This window comes from Phasianus colchicus, chromosome 4, assembly GCF_987193195.1.
Source record: "Phasianus colchicus chromosome 4, bPhaCol1.hap1.1, whole genome shotgun sequence".
NCBI lineage: Eukaryota > Metazoa > Chordata > Aves > Galliformes > Phasianidae > Phasianus > Phasianus colchicus.
This window is the reverse complement of record NC_143439.1, coordinates 71,895,365-71,921,531: the sequence shown is the minus strand read 5'-3', so window position 1 is coordinate 71,921,531 and position 26,167 is coordinate 71,895,365. Positions and strand designations below refer to the sequence as shown.

Sequence of the window (26,167 nt, the reverse complement as noted above, 5' to 3'; positions counted from 1 at the left end):
ATGGGGTCATCGGAACCCAATGGGAGACCTTCAGAGCCCAGCAGGAGACTTTCAAATCTCAATTGGAGATCCTTGAACCCAACTGGAAGCCTTTGAAACAAAACTGGGGTCATCAAAAACAAATAGAGGCCTTCAGAACCCAACTAGAGGTCTTCAAATTTCAATTGGAGGTCCTTAAACCCAACTGGTAGCCTTTGAAACAAAACTGGGGTCATCAAAAACCCAATGGGAGGCCTTCAAAACCCAACGGGAGACCTTCAAATCTCAGTTTGAAGTCCTCAAAGTCCAACTAGGGGTCTTCAGAACCCAAAGGGGGGCCTTCAAAACCCAGCCAGGGGTTTTCAGAACCTGACTGGAGTGCCTCAAAACCCAACTGAAAGTCTTCAAGTCCAACTGGAGACCTTTGGAAGATCAGCCAACGTGTGAAGGCACCAGCACATGTGGGAAGATGTGACTGGAAAGGAGGGAGGCAGCCAGGAGTTAAGCGTTCCTGTGGAGCCTCTTGGCCCTAACAACGCCCCTTTCTTCTCATGGGAGAGCTGGTATTTTGGGGTGGCCTTTCCCAGGCTCCCGTGGGGCTCTGGGCTCAGATGCCTTCAGCACCCCAGGGTTGTGCTGCTGCTTCCTGGCCTCAACGCTCCACAGGAGCAGCTGCAGATGGGTCTGTGTGCACTTTTGGACCTCGTTGCACACGGGGTGTCCAAAAGAGCCGGACCCTGAGCTCCTGCCCCAACCACGTGGTGCCTGCTGCCATCACCTGGTGCCCCGAGCTCACCCAGCGCTGTGCCCTCCAGGTTGCCAGTATTACTACCTGCCCTGGGGCAACGTGAAGCCCGTGGTGGTGCTGTCCTCATACTGGGAAGACATCAGCTACCGAACCGACACTCAGAACCTCCTCCAGCATGCAGCAGACAGGCTGGTGAGTGCCCTGGTGACACAGTGCATCCCTCTGTGCATGGGGGACTGGGGGGATGGAACTTATCTCTAGTGGGGTCGGGCGTGGGGCTTGGTGGTGACCCAGGTGTTATGTTTGAGGTGTGGGAGCCACAGCAGGGGCTGCTGGTGCCTCCTCTGTGACTCAAAACCTGGGATGCTTCCTTTCTTTTGTGGCTTCCAGACAGCACGGTGTCATGCAGCTGGGTGGGAAATGGGGGGACCACCCTCATCCTGTGGGGTGACAGTGGGATGCTTCATCCAAGTGGGGAACCAGTGGGGGAAGCATTGCTTCCTTCCCCTTCGGAGCGATGGGTGGGATTTCTGCCATGCTATGGGAGCTCCAAGTGGAGCCCACCCAGCAGTGCTGGGCTCAGTAGGACCAGCTGGGAGGTTCTGAGCTGGGGGGCCACGCCGGGGTGGTGGGACGTGGCACTTACCCCTGTGTTGTGCAGGAAGCCAACCTGGAACGGATCCACCTTGCGCTCAAGGCCAACGGCGCGCCGGGCGAGCTGCAGTCCCTGGGTGCCCAGCTGATGGACGACGTCGTTGCAGACTGCAGGTATTTCTGCCACCTCTCACGGGACGCTTCTCACTGTGTTTTGTTGCAGGAGTGCTTGTTTGTTTTGGAAAGGAATGACTTCCTGCTTCTTCTTTACCTCCGTGTGCTTTGCGTGTGTCTGTGCAAGGCGCTGGGTTTCTTGGGTGCCGGTGGTTGGGCCAGAGATGGAGGTGTTGGGTTGGGTGACATGGATGTATCTCCCACCGTGGGACAAATCTGTCCCTCTTGGCGGCCCATGATGTCACCACACCTGCTGGGACCGCTGTCCCCACGTCACCCCCTGGCCTTCATGGTGGGGAGGTGGTGCCTCCTCCTTTTCAGCCTGGAACCCGCTGTGCAGAGCTCCAGGAGGACGCGCTCACCTGGCCACATGTCTGTACTCACAGCCCCCCCATTTGTTTGCTTTTGAGCATCATAAAGGAGACGTGTTTTGCCCCACACACGGTTGGACTTGGTGGTGATCCTAGAGGTCTTCTCCAACCTTGAAGACCCTGTGGTTCTACTAGAGAGTGGCTCTGTGCAGCCTGACCTCTCTGTGGTCGCTGTGTGGATGTGGGGCCATGGTGGGACACACAGGGTTTGTTCAGAAGGAGCTTGGGCTGGATTTTGGAGCAGTGGGACAGCCCTACTGCCTCCAGTGCTTCCCTGTCCTGGTGGAAAGGCTCAAGTGTTCTCCAGACCTTTTCACAAAGGTCCTGGGAAAGGAGAAGGGCTGGAAGAGGCACTGTGATGGGTGCAGTTGGGGAAAGAGGAATAGCAGCAAAATCCAGTGCCTCACCTGGCTCAGGTAGCTCTCATGCTGAGTGGCTTGGATTGGAAGGGTCTTTAAAGATCAGAGAACCATGGAATGGTTGGTTGGAGAGGTCCTTAAAGATCAGAGAGCCATGGGATGGCTTGAGTTTGGGTTGGAAACATCCTGAAAGGTCATAGAACCATGGAATGGCTTGGGCTGGAAATTCTGAAATCTTCCTTCATCCAGCAGCTTGAATCAATTGATGCTGTGTGTGCGTGGTCTGGGTGACCTGGTGGGCAATGGTTGACCAACAGTTGACCAATGATTGATCAGCAGTTGATCAGTGGTTGACAAATAGTTGATCACCAAATTGGCCAACAGTTGACCAGCGGTTGACTAATGATTGACCAGCAGTTGACTAACAGTTGACCAGTGGTTGATTGAAGATTGACTGGTAGTTGACCATCAGTTGAGCAGTGGTTGACTAGTGATTGACCAGTAGATGACAAACAGTTGTCCAGTGGTCACTAAAGATCAGTAGTTGACCAGCAGTTGACAAATGGTTGGCAAACAGTTGACCAAAGTTTGACCAACAGAGCCGGCATTAAGGGGCTTGGACTGGAGGATCTCCAGAGATCCCTTCCAGCCCCCCGTGGTTCTGGATTCTGGGAGGAGGGTGATGCTCAGGATTGCTGCTCACACCACATCTCTGCCCGCAGCGTTCCGCTGCCCGACGTGCTGGGGAAGGTGGCCAGCACACACCTGGACCAGAACCTGTACCGCTTCCGCAGCACCAACATGGAGCAGGTGATGCGGGCGGCCCTGAGGCTGAAGCACGAGGAGCTGAGCCTGCCAGCCGTGCTGGAGCAGGCGGAGGACTGGCTGTGCCGGCTGCGTGCCATGGCTGAGGAGGTAACGCCACCATGTCCCAGTCCCCACGTGAGGATTGCCACCACCCTGCTGTTACCTACCAGTGAGGTTTCATGGGGTGGTGGCACTCGGTGTAGAGAGGCTGATGGTGTTGGCCTGAGCAGCTGTTGCTCAAAGCAGGAGGTTTGGTTCTGTGATGGACTTTTAGAGGCCATGCTTTGCTTGTTTTGCCTTGGTGCTAAAAGAGGGAGGAAACGGTGAGTTGAGAGACATACAATGATCAAATTCAAAACATCAATAGAAGCAGAGCGTCCAGCTCTGGTTTGGGCTCTCTGTTGATGAGAAGGAGTCCAACCAATCCACTGAACATGCTCGATGTGTATTGGAGAGACAAGAAGCAATCAAGTGACATTTGGGAGTGTCATCATAGGGTCCTTTGAGTTGGAAGGGTCCTCCAAAGACCATCCGATCAAACTCACTCATTTAGCTCCAATCACAGTCATTATCAAACTCCAATCTTAGATTATCCAACACCTCACAGTGGTGACTTCTACTTTCTGGCCATGTTGGCCAGTGAAGCTCTTGGCAGTGGGGCTTCTCGTGCAGAATCAGGGTTGGGAAACCTGATAAAAGGCTGAGGAATAATAATATTCAGCAGAATGGGTTTCAGGTAACTCATGCATCTTTTTTGTTGTTTACCACTACAGATTTGGGTTTCTTTTTACATGGCAGATTATGTGGAGTCCTGAAAGTCAGTGGGGCTTCATGTGCCAAAGAGATCCGTGACCACACACCACAGGGAAGGTGTAGCAGTGACCAGGATTCCAGCACTAGCTGGAATATTCACCTGCTCATTTTATTTCCTGAGCTTTCTTTTACACATCACATCCCGTAGCTGATCTTAAAACAAGAGGTTGGACTATGGGTCTCCTTCCAACTGAGTGCACTAAGAGCTGTGTGAGCCCAGAGGTGTCATGGTCTGTTCTTCTTCCATCTGGCACTTCGTGTTGCTTTGATTCCCAATGCGAACGGATAGCCACCACCTGGGCGGGATGCGGGGCCGGGATGCTCAGCCCTATAGGCTGGAGGCTGGCGATAGGGCCTGGAATCCCTGGGGTCAGGTGTCTCCATCACTCTGTAACGCCTGCACCCCTCTGCAGCCGCAGAACAGCCTCCCAGACGTGGTGATCTGGATGCTGCGGGGCGAGAAGCGCGTTGCCTACGCCCGCGTGCCGGCCCACGAGGTGCTCTACTCCCGTGGTCACCCCAGCTACTGCGGTAGGAACTGTGGCAAGCTGCAGACCATCTTCCTGAAGGTTCGTGGCCTTTCTGCATGCACGTGCAGACCTCAGCTCCTCGTGCACCCCGGGGCAGCTCCCTGGGACCGCTCTCCTGTTTTCTGCGCGGCTCTTTCTGCAGTACCCCCAGGAGGAGGCGATGGGGCCACGGATCCCAGCCCAGATCCGCGTCCAGCTCTGGTTTGGGCTCTCTGTTGACGAGAAGGAGTTCAACCAATTCGCTGAGGGGAGGCTCTCCGTCTTTGCTGAAACAGTGAGCATCTGCCAGGACCCCTCTGCTCCGGGTTCTCCTGCTGCGTGGGTCCTCCTGGAGGGGCAGGGTGTGGGGTGGTGGGCTCTGGTTGGGGCGTGGGTGCTGTGGGGCTCCCTTTTGACCTAGAGAGGAGCTGATTCCACCAGCAAGGTGGAGAGAGGGGGATCTGGGTTCCCATCCTCCTCCTCCTTGTTGGGGTAGAAGCTGGGGGTGCCCGCAGGAGGGTTGGGGGTGCGAGAGGCTCTTCCCAGGAGGTTGGTGCTCAGGACGGCTGTGAGTTCATAGAGTCACAGAGTCCTTTAGGTTGGAAAAGCCCTCTGAGGTCATCAGGGCCAGCAGGTGATTGAGCACTGCCAAGTCTACCACGAAACCGCGTCCCGAAGCATCACACCTTCGTGGTTCTTAGAACCGTGGGGTGGTTTGGGTTGGAAGGGCCCTTAAAGTCCATCTAGCTCCAACCCCCCCTCCATGGGCAGGGTTGCCACTCGCTAGACCAGCTTGCCCACAGCCCCCTTGTACCTCAGGATCTGTGCCACCGCTCTCACCCCACTGCTAACACCAAATCTCTTTTGGGATCTCAGTACGAGAACCAGACCAAGCTGGCACTGGTGGGGAACTGGGGCACCACCGGCCTGACTTACCCCAAATATTCCGATGTCACCGGCAAGATCAAGCTCCCCAAGGACAGCTTCAAGCCCTCCACGGGCTGGACCTGGGCTGGTGATTGGTTCATCTCCCCGGAGAAAACGTGAGTGATGTTTTTATTGCAAAACCACATGGGGTGGGAGCCCTAAAATGTGGAGCTGGGGGTGAGGTCACCCACTGGGGGCTCCTCCTGCCCAGAGCATCCTTGGCGTGCAGTGATGCTGATGTGCGACGTGTTGTATCGCTGTTGGGTGACGACCCAACGTGCAGCCCCAGATTTGCAGATCCCCATGCAGGCCCCCATTTGGTGCAGGTGGTCTGGGTGCTCGGGGGCAGCGGGGTGGGGTCCCCACTGATGACCACCACTGCTGGGTGCAGGATGCTGCACGAGGCAGATGCGGGGCACCTGAGCTTCGTGGAGGAGGTGTTTGAGAACCAGGTGCGGCTGCCGGGCGGGCAGTGGATCCACATGGCCGATGCCTACACCGATGTGGTAAGGAGTGAGTGGGACCCCGGGGTGCTGCACGAAGTGAGGGGTGATGGACGGACGTTGTTCCTCGTGGTGTCCCACAGAATGGGGAGAAGGTTCTGCCCAAGGATGAGATCGAGTGTCCTCCGGGCTGGAAATGGGAAGACGTGGAGTGGGACACCGACCTCAACAGAGCCGTGGATGAGAAAGGTATGAGGGGGCAGATTCGGGTGTCCGTGCCACTTCACCCTCTGAACTCTGCCCCCTGGGGGCTTCTTTCCATGCTCCCATCTGGGGATGGAGGTGTCTCTCTGTGGCTGTGGCAGCTGCTGTGGTGGCAGCTCAGGAGAAAGGCTCAGCCCCTGGTGTTGTCTGTCCCTCGGACCTGGCCCTGTCTGGGTCTGTGGGCAGCACTTTGCTGCAGGAGAGGCAGCGTTCTTTGGGTTCTTCTTATCTGGCTTCTGGGGAGAGAGGGCTGGTGAGCATCTGAGATCACTGACCTGCAGCATGGCTTGGGTTGGAAGGGTCCTTAAAGAGCATAGAACCATAGAAGGGCCTGGGTTTGGGTTGGAAGGGTCCTAAAAGAATGTAGAACCATAAGATGGATTGGGTTTGGGTTGGAAAGATCCTTAAAGATCATGGAACCATGGAATGGCTTGGGTTGGGTTGCGTTGGGTTGGAAAGATTTTTAAAAATCATAGAAGCATAGGATGGTTTGGGTTTGGGTTGGAAGGGTCCTTAAAGATCATAGAACTATGGAATGGCTTGGATTTGAGTTGGAAGGGTCTTTAAAGATCATAGAACCATAAAATGTTTTGGATTTGAGTTGGAAGGGTCCTTAAAGGTCACAGAACCATAGAATGGATTGGGTTTGGGTTGGAAAGGTTCTTAAAGATCATAGAACCATAGAATGAATTGGGTTTGGGTTGGAAAGGTCCTTAAAGGTCAAAGAACCATAGGATGATGTGGATTTGGGTTGGAAGGGACTGTAAAACTCACCCATCCCCCTTCTGATGTGGCTGGATGTGAGGAGGGGTGGGAGGCGAGTTGGGGGTTCTTCTCCCACCCTCACCTGCTGTCCCTGTGCCCCCCAGGCTGGGAGTATGGCATCACCATCCCTCCGGACCGCCGGCCCAAGGCCTGGGTGCCAGCTGAGAAGATGTACCACACCAACCGGCGCCGGCGCTGGGTGCGACTGCGCAGCAGGGACCTGGCACAGATGGAGACCGTCAGGAAGGTGGGGTGAGAGCAGGGAAGCGGGGCTGGGAGCAGCTCGGGGCTGAGTCCTCACCTGGGGGGAGATGCTCGGGGTTGTGCATTGGGGGCCTGAAGGAGGAAAGCCGTGTGGTTTTTTTCACCGGGGGGTCAATGTCTGTTTGAGGTGGTGGCATCTCTGGGTGTTGGTGGTTGTGGGGTGGGGGACAAGGTATGGGTCAGAGCTGTGCTGGCCATGTGGGTTCTGTGCCCTTTCCCAGCCCCGCTCCCCTCTAGGTGGTGCCATTGGACTGTGAAAGCCACAGCGCAGCGAGGTTCCCGGGAATAGTTTCCCTCTTTTTCTCTCTTTCTAGAAAGTTTGGGATGGAAATGTTTGGGGACCCCATCCCATTTCCCAAAGGGTCCCGGCTGAGGGCTGGCAGAGGTCTGGGGAGAAAAATCCCTTCTTGGCTTTGGGACTGTGAGCCTGGCGAGGATGTCACAGAATCACACGGCCATGCAGGTTGAAGACCTGTAGGGTCCTGAACCCCAACCCACTGAGCACGTCCCCATGTCCCCATGCCACATCCCCACGATTCTGGGACACCTCCAAGGATGGTGAGCACACCACCCCCATGGGCAGCTGTGCCAATGAATCATAGAATCATAGAATGGCTGGGTTGCAAAGGAGCACAGTGCTGATCCAGTTCCAACCCCCTGCTGTGTGCAGGTCGCCAACCAGCAGCCCAGGCTGCCCAGAGCCACATCCAGCCTGGCCTTGGATGCCTGCAGGGATGGGGCATCCACAGCCTCCTTGGGCAACCTGTTCCAGTGCATCACCACCCTTAGAGTGAAAAACTTCCTCCTAATATCCAACCTAAACCTCCCCTGTCTCAGTTTAGAACCTTTCCCCTTTATCCTATCACTATCACTATCCCCCTCTTGTTTATGTGCTCCCTTCAAGTACTGGAAGGCCACAATGAGGTCTCCCCGGAGCATTCTCTTCTCCAAGCTGAACAATCCCAGTTCCCTCAACCTTTCACAAACAGCGACCCCAGGAGGGCTCAGAACTGTTGGGAATCCCACAGCAGCTCACACAGAATCACAGAATGGTTGGGTTGGAAGGGACCTCAAGGATGACGAAGCTCCAACCCCCCACTGCATGCAGGGCCACCAACCTCCACATTTCACAGCAGCCCAGGCTGCCCAGGGCCCCATCCAACCTGGCCTTGAACACCTCCAGGGATGGACGGGGCATCCACAGCCTCTCTGGGCAGCTGTTCCAGCACCTCACCGCTCTCTCTGTAAAGAATTTCTCCCTGATATCCAACCTAAATCTCCACTCCCTCAGCTTCAAACCATTCCCTTGTCCTGCTGCCATCTCCCCTTCCCAAGAGCTGACTCCCCTCCTGTCTGTAGGCTCCCTTCAGGTGCTGAAGGCTGCAATGATTCACCCCACAGCCTTCTCTTCTCCATGCTGAACAAGCCCAGCTCCCCCAGCCTGTCTTTGTAGGGGAGGTGCTGCAGCCCTGCTCATCTCTGTGGCTCCTCTGGCCCCTCTCCAACAGCTCCCTGCCTTTCTTGTCCTGGGGGCTCCAGCCCTGCACGCAGTGCTGCAGACGGGGCTTCATGAGGGCAGAGCAGAGGGGAAAGCACCAAGAAGCCGAGCAGAACCCGGGCGCAACCCCACCCAAGGAGACCCCTGCCCCCCCCCCCTCGGTGGTGCTGAGCCCCCCATCGCTCTGCCCCGCAGCACAGGCAGGACGAGCAGGATGGTGAAGGCTGGGAATACGCCTCGCTGCTGGGCTGGCGCTTCCACCTGCGGCCCCGTCGCACCGACGCTTTCCGCCGCCGCCGCTGGAGACGCAGGATGGAGCCCCTGGAGCGCACCGGGGCTGCGGCTGTGTTTGCCTTGGAGGGGGCCCTGGTAGGTCCCCAACCAGCACCCAGCTGCTTTTGCTGGTGCACAGAATGAGAACCGAGCGCGGCAGCACGGAGCTGCTATTATGGGGCTTCCTCCCTTTCGGGTTCTCCCTCACCCTGTGCTCTGTGCTCAACTTCCCCTCCCTTCCCCCCTTGGGAGACACCATGGGGTGAGGGTTGGGCTGCCCTCGTTTGCATCGCAGCCATAATGCACTGTCCCCATTGGGGGGGTCCCAGCTGTCAGCCACCCCCTGGTGTCACCAACCCTGAGGGCTTTCACAGAATCAGAGAATGGCCCGGGTTGGAAGGGACCTCAAGGATGATGAAGCTCCAACCCCCTGCCACACGCAGGGCCACAAACCTTCTCTTTTAATGCTACACCAGGCTGCCCAGGGCCCCATCCAACCTGGCCCTGAACACCTCCAGGGATGGACGGGGCATCCACAGCCTCTCTGGGCAGCTGTTCCAGCACCTCACCACTCTCACAGCAAACAACTTCCCCTGACATCCAACCTCAATCTCCCCTCCCTTTACACCAGCTTTGGGAAATCTGGGCTAAACCGATGGTCTGAGGTGCTCCGTGTGGGGTGCACCCAATGGGTTCCCACACCCTTCCTTCCCAAGGGGAAGGGTTTAGGGACAGAGGATCCTCAGCTCACCCCATGCTGGGAGGCGATGGCCCCCAGGTCCCTTTGGACCCCCATGGTGTGCAGCCCCCATCCTGCTGCTCTGTCTTGCAGGGAGGAGTGACGGACGACAAAAGTGACGATGGCAAATCCGTCTCCACACTGAGTTTCGGTGTCAACAGACCCACCATCTCCTGCATCTTCGACTGTGAGTCTCAGTGGGGGGAGGACGAAATTCAGTATGGCACCCCATGGCCGGGCATCGCCCCACATCCTCCTTGGGTGCCGTTGGGTGCTCCTTAGGAGCTCACCCTGGGTGCTCCTCTCACCCATTTCTCAATTTATTCCAGATGGGAACCGCTACCACCTCCGCTGCTACATGTACCAGGCACGGGACCTGGCTGCCATGGACAAGGACAGCTTCTCGGGTGAGCCCACACAATGTGCAGGGACAGGAGTGTGGCTGTGGGGAGGGGACATGCTGGGATGGTGCTGGGTGGTCCCACAGTCTCATCCCCATGGGCTGTGCTGCTCTTCTGTGCTGCCTTTGTGCACCTCCAGCCCTGCTTTGCAGTGTCGTTTTAAGGCAGGAAAGCAGCAAAGTGGGAATCCCTGCAGCATCCCCTATGGGATTCCCTACAGCACCTCTGCAGCATTCCCTACAGTATTCCCACAGAAGCCCCATACCATTCCTGTGGCATCCTTGTAGCATTCCCATACCATCCCCACAACATCCTTATAGGATCCTCGCAGCATCCCCTGTAGCATCCTTCCTGCATCCTATATCATCCCTATATCAGCCCTGCAGCATTCCCTATTAGCATCCCCACTGTATTCCTGTACCAACCCCATAATATACCTATAGTATTTCTACTGCTTTCCTATAGCTTCCTCACAGCATCCCCTATATCATCCCCACAGTATCCCCTCCATCATCCCCTACATCACCCCCTACGAAATCTCCATGCATCCCTATATCCCCCATATCATCCCTTCTACATCCCTGTAGCATTTCCACAGCAACCCTAATACCATCCCCACTATGACCCTATAGGATCCCCTTGTAGCATTCCTGTATCATCCCCTATAGCATCTCTGTATCATCCCCTGTGACTTCCCCTATACCATTTCTGCAGCATTCCCTATAGTATTCCCACAGAAGCCCCATACCGTCCCTGTGGCATCCTTGTAGCATTCCCATACCATCCCCACAACATCCTTATAGGATCCCCACTGCATCCCTGTGTCATCCCAATATCACCCCCGCAGCATTCCCTATAGCGTCCCCACTGCATTCCCATACCAACTCCATAACATCCCTATAGTATTCCTACTGCATCCCCTACATCATCCCTACAGCATCCCTATATCCCCCACATCATCCCTGCTGCATCCCTGTAGCACTTCCACTGCAACCCCAATACCATTCCAGCCATGTTCCTATGGCATCCCCTATAGCATCCCCTATGGCATCTGTATAGCATCCCCTATAGCACCCCCATATCATCCCCTATAGCATCTGCCATGGCATCCCTATATCATTCCCCATGACATCCCTATATAATCCCCTATACCATCCCCTATGGCATCCCTATATCATCCCCATAGCATCCCCTGTGTCATCCCCCATGGCATCCCTATAGCATCCCTTATAGCATCCCCATTTCATCCCCCATGGCATCCCCTATATCATCCCCCATGGCATCTCTATATAATCCCCTACAGCATCCCCATATCATCCCCCATATCATCCCCCATATCATCCCCCATGGCATCCCTATAGCATCCCCTATAGCATCCCCTATGGCATCTGTATAGCATCCCCTATAGCACCCCCATATCAACCCCTATAGCATCTGCTATGGCATCCCTATATCATTCCCCATGGCATCTCCCATGACATCCCTATATAATCCCCTATACCATCCCCTATGGCATCCCTATATCATCCCCATAGCATCCCCTGTGTCATCCCCCATGGCATCCCTATAGCATCCCTTATGGCATCCCTCATGACATCCCCTATATCATCTCCCATGGCATCCCTATATCATCCCCTATAGCATCTCCTATGGCATCTGTATAGCATCCCCTATAGCACCCCCATATCATCCCCTATAGCATCTGCTATGGCATCCCTATATCATTCCCCATGGCATCCCCCATATCATCCCCTATGGCATCCCTATAGCATCCCCTATAGCATCGCCTATGGCATCCCCTCTAGCATCCCTGTAACATTTGCTCTCTCACCCCACAACATCCCTGCTGCATCCCCCATTCCCCACCACTGTTTCCCCCAGTGTGACCCACGGCGATGCTTTCAGCCCCACAACCTCCATCCCTGTTCCCCCCGTCCCCGTGCTCAGCCCCACACCTCTGGCTCTTCCCTTTGAGGAATTGGATGCACGTTCCTGCTGTTAATTGCTCTTGGCCTTCCTGTGTTAATTGCCTGAGCTGTGCAGGCGCGTGGAGCCCCACGGGCAGTGGGGCACGGTGGGGTTGGGCTGGGACTGGGCTCAGTGGTGGTTCTTAGAGGTCTCCTCCAACCATAAAGATTCTCATGGGGTATCTGAAAGGTTTCTGTCATAAATCCCTCATCGGGGGGTTGTAGGGAAGGGAAGTGCCCCAGGAAGGAAGGGTTCTGCCCAGGTTCTGCGATGCCACTGAGGTTTCTGCATAGATGAACTGCCAAGCTGTGTCCCCCGTGGTGGGGACCTCCTGAGAAGAGGCACAGGGGTGGGCTGGGTGAAGAGCAGCTCCAAAGGGGAGCATCTCGGGTCAGCGTGATGGGAACCTGCAGAACCCCATGTGATGTGGGTGGGTTGGGTAGGGGTGGGTTGGGATGGGTAGGGGTGGTTGGGTAGGGGTGGGTTGGGATGGGTAGGGGTGGTTGGGTAGGGGTGGTTGGGTAGGGGTGGGTTGGGTTGGGTTGGGGAGGGGTGGGTTGGGTTAGGGTGGGTTGGGTTAGGGTGGGTTGCTCCTTCCCTCATGGAGGGCCTCGGGGGGGGTGGGAGCTGAGTACTGCGAAGACTTTGAGGGGATGGATCCTTGTGGAGGGCAGAGATGGTTCCTTGTGGAGGTCAGGGATAGTTGAGGATGGTTCCTCATGGACGTTGGGGGTGGTTCCTCTTGAAGATTGGAGATGGTTCATCACGGAGGTCAGGGTTGGTTACTCACGGATGTTGGGGATGGTTGAAGATGGTTCCTCGTGGAAGTCAGAGATGGTTCCTCATGGAGATCGGAGATGGTTGAGGGTGGTTCCTCATGGAGGTCAGAGATGGTTCCCCATGGATGTTGGAGATGGTTGAGGGTGGTTCCTCATGGAGCTTAAGGATGTTTCCTCGTGAAGGTCAGGGATGGTTCCTCATGGAGGTTGGGAATGATTCCTCATGGAGGTTGAGGATGGTTCCTCATGGAGATTAAGGATGGTTCCTCATGGAGATTAAGGATGGTTCCTCATGGAGGTCAGAGGTGGTTCCTCATGGAGGTCGGGGATGGTTGAGGGTGGTTCCTCATGGAGCTTTAAGATGTTTCCTCGTGGAGGTCAGGGATGGTTCCTCATGATGGACAGAGATGGTTCCTCGTGGAAGTCGGGAATGGTTCCTCATGGAGGTTGGGCATGGTTGAAGATGGTTCCTCATGGAGCTTAAGGATGGTTCCTTGTGGAACAGAAGGATGTTTCCTCATGGAGGTCAGGGATGGTTCCTCATGGAGGTCAGGGATGGTTCCTTGTGGAGGGCAGAGATGGTTCATCATGGAGATTTGGGACGGTTCCTCATGGATGTTGGGGATGGTTCCTCATGGAGATTTGAGGTGGTTTCTCATGGAGGTTGGAGATGGTTCCCTGTGGAGGTTGGGGATAGTTCATCATGGAGGATGGGGGTGGTTCCTCATGGAGATTGGAGGTGGTTTCTCATGGAATTTAAGACTGGTTCCTTGTGGAGGTTGAGGATGGCTCCTCATGGAGTCACAGATGCTCCCTCACACAGGTTAAAGTCCTCACCGGAGGACATTTTGATGGGGAGGTCCCCCAGCTGAGCGTGCAGGGCTGTGAGCTGGCATTCCTGGGACACGCTGGGATGGCCATTGCTCCCTCAGCCCACGCTCTGTTCTCAGACACCAGGCTCAGTGTGGCCGTGAATCACCTCCTCCTCCCGAGGTGGCTGGGATTCACCCTCGGCCTTCTGTGTCACCCCCTGCAGACCCCTATGCCATCGTTTCCTTCCTCCACCAAAGCCAGAAGACAGTAGTGATCAAGAACACCCTGAACCCCACCTGGGACCAGACGCTCATCTTCTATGAGATAGAGATCTTCGGGGACCCCAAGAACGTGTCTGACTGCCCTCCCAGCATCGTGGTGGAGATATATGACCACGACACCTATGTGAGTGTGTGGGCACGAGCTGGGCCCTTGTGGTGGCAGGGCTTGGGGTACCACAGGTGGGGTTGTATGCTCGGCTGCCCAAAGCATCCTGCATGCCTTCTAGTGACAGCATTTTGGGGGGGGTAACCCCAATCCTCCCCAGACCAGCTGCTGAAACAGCTCTTGGGTTGGACACAATCGTAGAACCATTCAGGTTGGAGAAGACCTCCAAGATCCCCAAGTCCAACCGCAGCCCACCCCGCCATGCCCACTGACCCTGACCCCTAAGTGCCACGTCCCTACAGTTCTCAAACACCTCCAGGACGACTCCACCCCCACCTCCATGGGCAGCCTGTGCCCAGAACCCCCCAAACGACCCCTGTGGATCTCAGCGATCCCTATGGATCATCCCTTCCCACCGCGGGTGCTCCGTGACGCCGCTGTATCACACTCAGAGCTCTCGCTGTGGGAACTGGCAGAGGAACCTCACCCCCTCTTTAAGTGAAAGGCACAAAAACGAGTGTGTCTGTGCTGGGGATGGGGAGCACTGACATCTCCATTGCTCGCAGGGTGCTGACGAGTTCATGGGGCGCTGTGTGTGCCAGCCCAGCCTGCAGCGCGCACCGCGGCTCTCCTGGCACCCCGTGCTCAAAGGCAGCAGGAACGTCGGCGAGCTGCTGGCTGCCTTCGAGCTCATCCAGAGGGAAAAGGTGAGCTCTCCTCCTGCTCTGCTCCAGCACGGTGCAGCCGTTCTCAGCACTGCTGTCCCTGCTGGGCTCAGCAACTTCCAGCGTGGGAGCGCGATGAGCAGAGCGGTGGGGAGGGGGTTGGTGCTGAGCCAGGTGCTGGCTGCTGGGGGCTGGGAGTGCTGCTGCATGTCCTGGTGCTGCTCCTGCAGGGATGCAGATCCTTGTTGCATGGATGCAGATCCAGCTGCTGCTCCTGTTGTATGGATGCAGATCTTGCATGGATGCAGATCCAGCTGCTCCTTCTGCACCAGTGTAGGTCGTGTTGCTCCTCTTGTAGGGATGCCTGTCCCTGTGCTCCTTCTGCACCAATGTAGGTCTCTCCGCTCCTCCTGCAGGGATGCATGTCCTGCTGCTGCTCCTGCTGCATGGATGCAAATCCCTCTGCTCCTGCTGCACCAATGTAGGTCCCTCTGCTTCTCCTGCAGGGATGCAGGTTCCAATGCTCCTGCTGCATGGATGCAGATGCTGCTCCTCCTGCACCAGCGTAGGTCCTGCTGCTCCTCCTGCAGGGATGCAGTTCCCAGTACTGCTCCTCCTGCAGGGATGCATGTCCCAGTGCTCCTCCTGCTGCATGGATGCAGATGCTGCTCCTCCTGCACCAATGTAGGTCCTGCTGCTGCTCCTGCAGGGATGCATGTTCCTCTGCTCCTTCTGCAGGGATGCAGGTCCCAGTGCTCCTCCTGCTGCATGGATACAAATTCCACTGTTCCTCCTGCACCAATGTGTGTCCTGCTGCTCCTCTTGCAGGGGTGCATGTTCCTCTGCTCCTTCTGCAGGAATGCAGCTCCCAGTGCTCCTCCTGCTGCATGGATGCATGTCCTGTTGCTCCTGCATCCTTCTCCTGCAGGGATGCAGATCCAGCTGCTACTCCTGCAGGAGCACCCCACTGCCTGCATGCTGCAGTCACAGAGGATGCTCTGGATCCCAGATTGGGGATTGCTGTGGGGACTGGGGCTGTGCCCCCCAGGGATGCTGATGCTGGCTGTGCTATTGCTTGCTGCCTCCACGTGGGTCTGCAGCTGCTGGTGGGATGGAGGAGGTGATGCCCACCCCTTCCTCACCCTGTGCAGGACCTGCAGGAGTTGGGGGGTGAGCCCTGGGCTGGGGGGCCTGCTGTGCTCCCCGCTGTAGACAGAGCCCTGCCCTCACCTGGGGATTTGGGAGCCTGGTGTTGGGGCAGGGGAAGGGCTCTGCTGTTTGCTGTCCCCGGGAGCACAAATGGAAAACGTGTGTTTCCTCCACAGCCAGCTGTCCACCACATCCCTGGCTTCGAGGTAATGCCTTCCTCCTCAAACCGGGCAGGAAAGTGGAACACATCCTTTTCCCTTTGCTTTAAGAGCATTAGGATGGGCTTGTGGGTGAGAGTTGCTTTCCTTTCCTAATCTCCTTCTGTTCCCCAAGCAGAACGAGCTGTCCTCCACTCTGGATGAGGTGAGTCCATCCCATCTCATCGTTGTCATAGGGGCAGTCACTTCCAAAATCCATTGTGTTGGGCTTCTAGTAATGCCGGAGGGAGGTGGGCTCTGAGGTGGGCTCCCAGTGGCAGGTTGGTGGTGGTCAGCCTTGTGGGATGAGCGTGCATGAGGTGTTGTGCCCCTCTGAAGGAAGTGTGCCAAAGTAACCATCTCTCTGCTCTTTCTCCTCCATTCCTTGCTGCTGCTGTGTGTGGACGGGGCACTGCAGCTCTGTGCCCCTGCCTTGTTCTACGAGGGGCTCCTCCGATGGGTACCTTTGTGCTCAAACCCTTCATCCCCTCCCCTCCCCTCCCTTCCTCTGCCTCAGCCTGAAAACCCCACAGAGGGACCTGCACAGCCTGGCCCTCCTGCCCCACAGGGTCCCCATCAGACTGACCCCCAAGGGCTGCATCTGAAGGACTGACTCCAACCCCAGTGCCACCCTGAGTCTCTGGTGCCCTTTGCAGTAATTAAGAAGCCAGGGGATCCATCAGGCTCCTTCCTGATGGAAGGGTGCCAAGCCCAACCTCTGTCAGTGGTCAGGGAGCTCTGGGTCCCTCTCGCTGCTCTATGAGGGCAAATTTTGAAGCCCTCACTTGCTGGTGAGGTGATGGTCGCATCCTTCTGCCCACAGCCTGCACAGAGGGCTCTACCTGAGCCCAGTCCCGATGCCTGCAGGCAGTGGGTATCTCAGTGCTTCAGTTAATGGGTGCATGGCTGTGGCATTGACCTCTGGGGGTTGAACCTCCTTGGTGGTGCTGATGAGTGCCCTCTGTCCCACCATGGTATGCTGGTGGTACTCATGGGGCTCGTCACAGCATCCCTGCCTGCTCAAGGAGCTGTGCTGTGCTAATCCATCCCCTGCTGCTGCTGCTCCATCCCTGCTCTCCATCCCTCCCTGCAACTGATGCTGGATAGCTGTAGTTTTGTCTCCTCCTTCATCAGGGTGGGGATGACTTCAGCAGAAAATGGGAGCTTTGGGGGACCGGAATGGGAGGGCAGTGGGGATGGTGGCCCAACCTGATGCTATCACTTTTTGGTTTTCAGTCTGAGGACTCTGACCTGCCCTACCCACCACCCCAACGGGAACCCAACGTCTTCATGGTCCCCCAAGGGATCAAACCGGTCCTGCAGCGCACGGCCATCGAGGTGAGTGGCAGGGAGTGTGTGGGGCAGCCAGCAAGAGGGTGGCATGGGTAGGGTGGCATCCTTAATGGGGATCCTTGCTGCGGATTGGCAATGGAATGGGTTGCAAGGCAGCTCCATGGGTGCAGGCCTGGGAACTGGTTCGACCCATGAGATACCAACCAGAGATCTCCCTACACCATTATAACAGCAAATTTGGCCCTTGTGTGGATAAACCATGTGCCTTCCACTCCTCCTGGGAGGAGCTGTCTCAGTGGACCAACAGTTTCCATTTATCCTCTGTTACTTTCATGCAGTTGGCACTCTTCCTATTTCTGGGGTGATGAGAAGGCTCCAACCAAGCTGGGGCTGGGGCAGTGAGCCCTGTGGAAGGGTCAGGTCCTGGGGCACAGCACAGAGCAGGACCACCCTTGCTTTTTGGAATGCAAATCTGCCTCGTGTCAGGACGATGGTGGTTGCCCCAAGCAGAGATGCTCTGTTGGTAGATAAGCAGTTGCTGACCTGGTTCGTTGCTCTCCCAGCAGCATGCTGCCCACCTGGACGGTCTTCAGCTGAGGGCAGATGTCTTCAATCTGAGGGCAGATGCAGAGGAAGGCCTTTGGCTCAGTCTTTTCTCCTTGTTCCTCTTGCCCTGCAGATCCTGGCCTGGGGGCTGAGGAACCTCAAGAGCTACCAGCTGGCCAGTGTCACATCTCCCAGCCTGCTGGTAGAGTGTGGGGGGCAACTTGTGCAGTCCTGTGTCATCAAGAACGTCAAGAAAAACCCCAACTTCGATGTCTGTGTGCTCTTCATGGAAGTGGTGAGGACCTCTTCGTGGGGTTGGCTGGTAGAACTGGTTTGGACAAGCAGTAGAACCACAGATTGGGAGCTGGAGGGAATCACAGAAGGGTTTGGGTTGGAAAGGATCTTCATGGAACTGTAGAATGGTTTGAGTTGGAAGGGACCTTCACAGAACCATAGAATGGTGTGGGTTGGAAGGGATCTTCATAGAACCATAGAAAGGTTTGGGTTGGAAGGGATCTTCATAGAACCACAGAAAAGTTTGGGTTGGAAGGGATCTTCATAGAACCATAGACAGGTTTGTGTTGGAAGGGATTTTCATAGAAATTCAGAATGGTTTTTGTTGGAAGGGATCTTCATAGAAATTCAGAATGGTTTGGGTTGGAAGGGATCTTCATAGAACCATAGAATGGTTTTTGTTGGAAGGGATCTTCATAGAAACTCAGAATGGTTTGGGTTGGAAGGGATCTTCATAGAACCATAGAATGGTTTGGGTTGGAAGGGACCTTCATAGAAACTCAGAATGGTTTGGGTTGAAAGGGATCTTCACAGAACCACAGAAAGGTTTGGGTTGGAAGGATCTTCATAGAACCATAGAATGGTTTGGGTTGGAAGGGATCTTTGTAGAACCATAGAATGGCTTGAATTGGAAGGGACAGATCCTGTGCTTCACCACCTTCAGCATGAAGAACTTTTCATAAGTTGGAGGGGCTGGCGGGGATTTCTGGAGGTCCCATATAAATCCCCACCCTATGGTGAAGATACTTCTCCCCATTTGGTTCCATCTTCCTTGCCCTGCGCCCACAGCGTCTGCCCAGCGAGAGCCTCTACAGCCCCCCCATCATCATCAAAATCATCGACAACCGCCCGTTCGGCCGCAGGCCCGTGGTGGGGCAGTGCACCATCCGCTCTCTGGAGGAATTCTACTGTGACCCCTATGCTGAGGAGGCGGACGGTGCCCAGGAACATGCAGGTACGTGGGGAGGGGCTCCGGGGGGCTCCGCTGGGATGTGTCACAGCCAATGTGCCCAACGTGAGCGAGGGCATGGCTGAGTTTGCTCTTGGAGCTCGATCTGGAGGTGGCTTTGGGGGTCTGTAACAGCTGGAGCTCATGTTTATCCTTGTCCTGATTGCAGATGATGTAAGCCTCACGCCCAGGGATGATGTCCTCATTGACATCGATGACAAAGAGCCTCTCCTTCCCACCCAGGTATGGAGAAAGTCACGTCGCTTCCTTGCTTTGTGTGGCACGGGTGCAGTGGGACATCCAGGAGGGCAGTGGGACATCCAGGAGGGCAGTCCTGGGCTGTGGCTGCAGAGGATGGAGCACTCTGTGAGGAGCAGAGGGGCTGCAGTGGTGCAGGCATCCTATGGGTCCCCTGGTCCCACCAAACCCAGGAATATGGGGACGCATTCCTTTCTGCGCACACCCAGCCACCTTCATGCCGTGCACTGGGATGTGTCCCTGTGAGCCTTTTTTTTGTTGCCTTTGCAAACCTGCTTGGGTCACTGAGGAGCATTTTGTTCCCTGCTTGCCCTGCTTCAATATCCTCCCACATGAGGGTTGGCTCTGCAGCAGCAAAATTGAGGATTTCTGGCACGGTGTTCTTGCAGGTGTTGCAGTGGGACCCCCAGGATGGGTGGCACGGGGCTGCAGGGGGCTCTCCAGCCCCCCAGTAGATGCCTGGAGCCCTTGGGCTGCTTTGAGCCCACTGAAAACATCTGAGCCTTGGGCCAGTCCTGGAGAAGTGGCCAAAGTGCTCCTTTTCAGCATTTTCAGAGTGCAAAACTTGGGCCTTCTTTACCAAAGCAAACATTTCCAAAACAACCCCCCTGACGTGAGCTGAGTGGCTCCGTTGGACCCCAGATGGATTCTCCTCCTTTTGTTTCTTTCAATTCTGCCCTTTGTTTGGGAGCGGGGGAGGAGGCAGCAGTTTGTTCCTGGAAAGCCAACCCAGAATTCCCACCATCTCCCTCCCCGACCCCAAATCCTGGCCCTGACCCCACTCCTCCCGCAGTCAGAGGTTGGGTGACGGCCGTGCTGGTGGTCCCACACCCGTGGAGGGGTCGGGGGATGAAGGAGCCCTCAGTTTCACGAGGATGGGGACAGTTCCCAGGTGTGCACAGTGTGTGGCTCTGGAGCTGCTCCCCAGCCTGCCCAGCTTGGCCTCCATCCCCCTGCTGGATGATGGGAACAAAGGACTGCTGTGTTGTCCCCGACAGGAGAGAGAAAACGAACAGATGCAAAACTGCTCTGCGCTGAGGCTGCGTGGTGCATTGCGTGCAAGCGGAGGGGGAGGTTCAGCCCGAGGTCTGCTCAAGGCCAGATTGTGTGCAGTGCTGCAGTTAGCAAATGCGAAGAAAAAGCAGCTCCTGGGGCTCACACAAAGGCAGTATTTCTGCAGCAGGATCTTCTGGGCTCAGCCTTTCTGCTTTGCTCCCCTGTAGGATGCACGCATGGTTTGGCTGTGCAAGGGCTGAGCGTGCACATGCATGGTGTGGGTCAGCCCCACTCGCTCTCTCCTTGTTCTCCACGCTCTCTCCTTGCTCCTCATCCTTGTGGGAAGCAGAGCAGAAAGACAACCCCAAGGTCCACCTGCAGAAGTTCTCTTCTTGTTGATAAAACCATCACAGGGTTCACAGAGTCAAGGAACCATTAGGGTTGGAGAAGACCACCCAACCCATCCCCACCATGCCCACCCATAGAACTGTAGAAACATTAAGGATGGAAGTGGCTTCTAAGACCACCCAGTCCAACCCCAACCCATCCCCACCATGTTCCTTCATAGAACTGTAGAAACATTAAGGTTAGAAATGGCTTCTAAGACCACCCAGTCCAACCCCAACCCACCCCACCATGCCTGCTCACGGAATCATAGAAACATGAAGGTTGGAGAAGACCTCTAAGGTCACCAAGTCCAGCTATCAACTCATCCCTCACGGCACAGCTGTGAGCACGGTCTTCCCTGCTTGACCCAAACTCCACCATGTGCCCAGTTGGACCCCAGCCCCTTGTGTTATGGACTCCATGGCCCTTGGCTCATAGGAGGAGGTGCTGCCCCGTGTTGGGACAGACAACACTTCTCCTACAAGGTGCTTTCATCTGTTAGCCATTGTTTCTCTAACCGTGTTGCTAACCAATCATTTTAATTTGTAGCTTGTGGAGGGCATGACCAGCTCAGCACTAATTAACCCTCCAGCTTCTCGGTCCGAGCCTCAAGTAGGTATCGCTTCATTTCTAACTTGCTTGATTAATTGCTTTAATGAACTATACGTGTATATGTATGTCAAGATCAGCAAAAATAGGCATTTCTTTCTGCAATGACCAACACTCAAGCAGACGTAGCATGGATGTCCCACTAGAGCTGGTCACTGGGGTCCCATGAAAACACAGGACAGAGGGAGGTGTCTGCAAAGCTCTGTGCTTTTCACCTGCTTTGGATGGATGCCTTAAGAACCGTGCTGGAAAGGGAACTGTTTGGAGGCAGTTTTCCATCCTCCTCTTTTTTTAATTGCTTTTACAGAGCATGGCACAACAGGAGCTGAATCCCCACGGCTCCCTGTGGCTTGGGATGCTTTGGTTGTATGAAACACAAACAACCCATCGAATGGGAAGTCAGCAAAGCCATCCCAATCAAAGGAAAACAAAAAAATCAGAATCTGTAAACTGTTTGGCGTGATTGGTTATTTGCTGTGTTGGCTAGTTCCAAAATCAGAGCACATATTTTACAGCTTATCCTGTTACCATCAGCTGGAAGGGCTCTTGGTGTTGGATATCTCCTGGTGGAAGCGGGTGCCAATGGCCTGTGCTGCAGCCCAGCTGTCCCCAGTGCTCTGGCTGGCTTTGTTCTCCTGCTGCTCTGTCCATGCTTGGGGACAGCCCATGGCACTGCTGCTGACGTGCTTGGGGCGTGGGATGTGCGTGGGGACAGCCCATGGCAGCGCATGGGACACGCTCAGGGCTGGTCTCTGCAGTGGGCTGAAGGATCAGGATAAGCTGAGGATAACCCAGGGGAAAATTCCTCCTTGGGAAGAGCTTGAGGTGAGGGATATGGGGAGGTGATGGGCATGAAGAAGTCTTCCTCAGCTCCCTGGGTGTAGGGTGAGCCATCCATCCCAGTGCCTTGGCCAGGGTCTCCTGGCTGGGACTCACACTGGAGCAGAGGAGTGCAGACGTGGTGTTGTCTGAGGCTGAGACCCAGGGTACCATCTGCAGAAACACCATAACCAACATCACGGGAGGTGAACCCGTAAAGGGTCGAGCTGTTTTGGCAGAGATCTGCTCATCCCAGCTGCAAAGCTTCCTCCCAGCAGGAAACCTGCTGCCCAGATGGGATGTCTTGAGTCTGGGGCAGTGGCTCAGCTTCTCTGGAGGCAATATTTATTAGCGCTGTAATTATCTATTATTCCCACAGAGACATGCGAAATTATTAGAAGAGCAAAAATAACAATTAGGACTTCAGTTCTGCCATACCTGCTCTGCTCCTGGCTTTGCTGTCCAGCCAGTAACTTGTTTGTGCCTCAGTTTCCCCACCTATGATGTGGCTGAGGTTCACCAGAACCCAACACACCCATTCCAAGGCAACTCCTCAGCTTCCCACAGCTCTTTTTGCTGCAGGCTGAAATGACCCGTCCAGTGCATTTTGTGAAGCACATCGGGTTGTGTTGGGTTGTGTTGGGTTGTGTTGTGTTGTGTTGCGCAGTGTTGGGTTGTGTTGCATAGTGTTGAGTTAGGTTGGGTTGCGTTGGACAGCAGGTCTGCATTTAGGGGGCTGGAGGAGGAAAGGAGCTTAGTGCCCCCGACAGCTGCCTGCTCAGCCATGTCTGCGTCCCCTGGGTAAAGCCCTACACTGAGACCCATCATGACTCAACCTCCTCTGGGTTATCTGGAGGGGGATCCAGGATGCTGAGTCTTCAAAGGAGTCTGCAGAGTGTTGGTGAGGTTCTGATTGTAAAGGGATTTGTTTTGAATCCAAATTTCTTTGTTTTGGAGATGGCCCCCTGGATTGTCAGTACAGGGACACCCTGCTGCTGAGGGCTCTCCCGGTACCCTGGGTGCTCGGGGAGATGCTGATGGGATCCCACTCAGCTTCTTCTGGCTGAAACAGCCCTGTCCCTCTTCCATCCCACACCACATCCAAGAGCAAACCCCAGGGATGCTGTTGGCTGTCACCCAATGGCTGAACCCCACCCATGGTGCAGCCATCAGCCCCTCGCTTTTCCATTTGGATGGATTAACATCCTTCACAGTTAACATTCCCCCTGCTCTTTTCCCCTCCATGGGTAGAAATCAGCAAAATTATCTAACCTGGCTGTGTCTCAGGGTGCAGAAGATACCCTGGATTAGTCTGAGTGCTTTCTTTGTAACTCAGTACCTGTGGAATGTCGCAGTAAAGCCGCGGTGGTCGGAGCGTGGCTTTTTGAACAATAAAACAGGGGAAGCGATGAAAGGCAGCATTTTAAAAAATAAAAATAATAAAAAAAAAGGGGAGGCACGGAGGCCTCGGAGCTAATTTATGCAATATTTCTATTAAAAACAATGTCTATTCAAGACAGCAATTTAGAGTCTGCACCGCTGGCTTAAAATATAAACCCAATAAACCTCCGTTATGATTCCTCCATGAGGTCAGTGTGATGGAATTCTGTGGACTTCTAAAATAAGACATCATTATTTTTCAGGAATGTTTCAGGAATCGCAGTCAGAGCCCCTTCATCTTTGCCTGCACAGTTTTCAGAAGCGCTGCTCTCGTAAAACGCTTTTCTTCTTGGAACAGCATCCCCAGAGCTGGAGTGCTGTTTGAACAGCAGATGGGGCAAACGCTCCTCTATGGCACCGTGGGGATCTCAGGGGTCTCCATCCCCTGTGTTCTGTGCTTCTGAGCCCCGCTGGCGGGGATGAGCTCACCCTGGGCTGTGCTCACAGGGATGTGTCACTGTGCTGCTTGCTCTTTGCCACCAGGAGGAAGAATTCATTGACTGGTGGAGCAAATTCTACGCTTCCACAGGGGAGAGGGAGAAGTGTGGCTCCTACCTGGAGAAGGGCTTTGACACCCTGCAGGTAAGTGGCCTGGGTTGGGTCCGGCTCGCTGCACCCCAGCTGTGATGTTCTTCCACTGACCTTGCTTTTGTTTTTGAGCGTTGAGCCTTTTTTTCTTCCAAGGTGAAAAAAAAACAACAAACACGAGATGACTTTCCCCAGAGCGTAGGTGATTTTGTTGTTAAAAACACCTATTTATTCTGTTTTGAAAAGCTGACTTCCTTTGCAAAGTGTGTTCTGGTAGCATCTCCACTTTGCAGCCTTCGAGATCTTGCTGTTTCACTACGTGGTGGAGGAGGGGGGGGAATGCTGCCCTTTGGGGAGAACAAGGAAAAGCGGAGATTGCTGAGGGGTGGTGGTGGTGGGGATTTAGGTGACACACTGCAAGGAGTGCCAAAAATAACACAAAATCCAAGTTGGACCAAAGCAGGGTAAACCTTGCCTGGTCCTAAGGGAGGCGCTCCCAGCAAGGAGCAGCCTGGATGATGGAAGAACCTTTGGGCCACCTTGGCACGGTCTGGAGCTCCTGTGATGCACTTTTTGTTTTGGTAGGGTTGCCAAAGTTCTGATCTTCAGGTGGGGATGGCAGGGATGTCCTTTTGGGTGGTGTTGCCTTCAGGCTTGGGTCACTCTTGTCCTGGATCTGTTGGGGTGCAGCTGCCCTTTGCTTCTCCTTCCCCAGGTCTATGAGACGGAGCTGGAGCGCGTGGAGGCCTTCGAGCAGCTCTCTGACTTCTGCCACACCTTCAGGCTGTACCGAGGCCGGGTGCAGGATGCCAACGACGATCCTTCAGTCGTGGGCGAGTTCAAGGTGGGCAGAGAGGAACCTGGTGGGTTTCAGTAAGGGCAAGTGTAGGGTCCTGCACCTGGGGACGAACAACCGCAGCAACTGTGCAGGCTGGGGGCTGAACTGCTGGAGAGGAGCTCTGTGGAGGAGGAGCTGGTTGTCCTGGTGGCCAGTTGTTGACCAATGGTCAACCATAGGATGAACCATCAGAGTGCCCTAATGGCCGAGAAGGTGACACAAACGTTGTCCTGGTTGGCCATTGGTTGACCAACAATTGGCCAACAGTTGACCACAGGGTGTCCATGAACCAGCAGGGTGCCTTGGTGGCCAAGAAGGTGACACAGCCTCCTGGTTGACCAGTGGTTGACCATCAGTTGACCAGTACTTGACCATAAGCCAGCAATGTGCCCTGACGGCCAAGAAGGAGACACAAATAGTCTCCTGGTTGACCAGCGGTTGACCAGTGGTTGACCATCAGTTGACCAATAGTTGACCATGAGCCAGCAGGGTGCCCTGGTGGCCAAGAAGGCCAATGGGACCCTGGGTGCATTGCAGAGCGTGGCCAGCAGGGCAGGGAGGTGCTGTCCCAGCCATCTCTGTGAGCTGTTGCACGATCCCCATCCTCAGTGTGATCGAGTACATCTGTCCTTCTCAGGGTTCCTTCAAAATCTACCCCCTGCCTGACGACCCCCGCGTGCCGCTGCCACCTCGACAGTTCCACCAACTGCCAGCCAGGGGTCCCCAGGAATGTCTTGTCAGGGTCTACATCATCCGTGCCTTTGGTCTGCAGCCCAAGGATGCCAACGGGAAGGTACGCTGCTGTGGGGCTGTGGGAACCCCCAGCTCTGAGCACAGCACCACGATGGGTGACCAAAGTGTGGAAATCAGGGTGGTGGTGACAGCATAAGGAATGGTCCCCTTCTTTCTTCCTCTGCTGCAACATCTGGGAATCCCAGCAGCTGACTCTTCCCCCACCCTAAGGACGGGTTAAAATAGCTCAAGGAGATTTATTTTATTTTATTTTATTTTATTTTTCCTCGGTGTCAAAGGAAGGAAAAACGATGGCTTTCACATCACTGCTTTCTTTGCTGAGCTTTGCCAGTCCAGTGCAAAAAGAAAATTGTGTTGGTTCAAAAAGAAAATGCTCTTTGTTTCAGTTTGAAACAAACAAACAAACAAAAAATATCCTCAGAACTCAGAGAAAAATCCTTCGTAACCCTCTTTGCTCCACTGGAAAATAGGGATAAAGTCTTAGCTTTCACATTTGGGTCCTTTGTGTTTGAAAATCTGTTTCTGAGTTGAGCCAATTCCCATCCCCATCCCATCCCATTGCATCCCATCC

The 26,167-nt window shown here is 55.0% G+C and overlaps 1 protein-coding gene across 20 annotated transcripts in view; it reads left to right on the top strand.

Annotated features, from left to right (window-relative positions):
• Positions 1-26,167, top strand: part of DYSF (dysferlin) — a 63,980-nt gene that overhangs the window by 14,312 nt on the left and 23,501 nt on the right. For 6 of the 20 annotated variants that reach the window (XM_090139944.1, XM_090139939.1, XM_090139934.1 and 3 more), the window contains 25 exons: positions 795-919; positions 1,389-1,495; positions 2,948-3,140; positions 4,259-4,414; positions 4,518-4,649; positions 5,231-5,397; positions 5,673-5,787; positions 5,868-5,973; positions 6,858-7,000; positions 8,711-8,884; positions 9,621-9,714; positions 9,857-9,934; positions 13,712-13,893; positions 14,442-14,582; positions 15,866-15,895; positions 16,023-16,052; positions 16,305-16,346; positions 17,123-17,224; positions 17,859-18,020; positions 18,809-18,974; positions 19,138-19,211; positions 21,159-21,221; positions 23,961-24,059; positions 24,721-24,849; positions 25,481-25,636. In XM_090139944.1, the coding sequence (XP_089996070.1) occupies positions 795-919; positions 1,389-1,495; positions 2,948-3,140; positions 4,259-4,414; positions 4,518-4,649; positions 5,231-5,397; positions 5,673-5,787; positions 5,868-5,973; positions 6,858-7,000; positions 8,711-8,884; positions 9,621-9,714; positions 9,857-9,934; positions 13,712-13,893; positions 14,442-14,582; positions 15,866-15,895; positions 16,023-16,052; positions 16,305-16,346; positions 17,123-17,224; positions 17,859-18,020; positions 18,809-18,974; positions 19,138-19,211; positions 21,159-21,221; positions 23,961-24,059; positions 24,721-24,849; positions 25,481-25,636 (2,966 nt within the window). Of the gene's footprint in view, positions 1-794; positions 920-1,388; positions 1,496-2,947; positions 3,141-4,258; positions 4,415-4,517; positions 4,650-5,230; positions 5,398-5,672; positions 5,788-5,867; positions 5,974-6,857; positions 7,006-8,710; positions 8,885-9,620; positions 9,715-9,856; positions 9,935-13,711; positions 13,894-14,441; positions 14,583-15,865; positions 15,896-16,022; positions 16,053-16,304; positions 16,347-17,122; positions 17,225-17,858; positions 18,021-18,808; positions 18,975-19,137; positions 19,212-21,158; positions 21,222-23,960; positions 24,060-24,720; positions 24,850-25,480; positions 25,637-26,167 lie in introns of all 20 variants that reach the window. The other 14 variants (XM_090139951.1, XM_090139949.1, XM_090139948.1 and 11 more) reach the window with 8 other exon arrangements.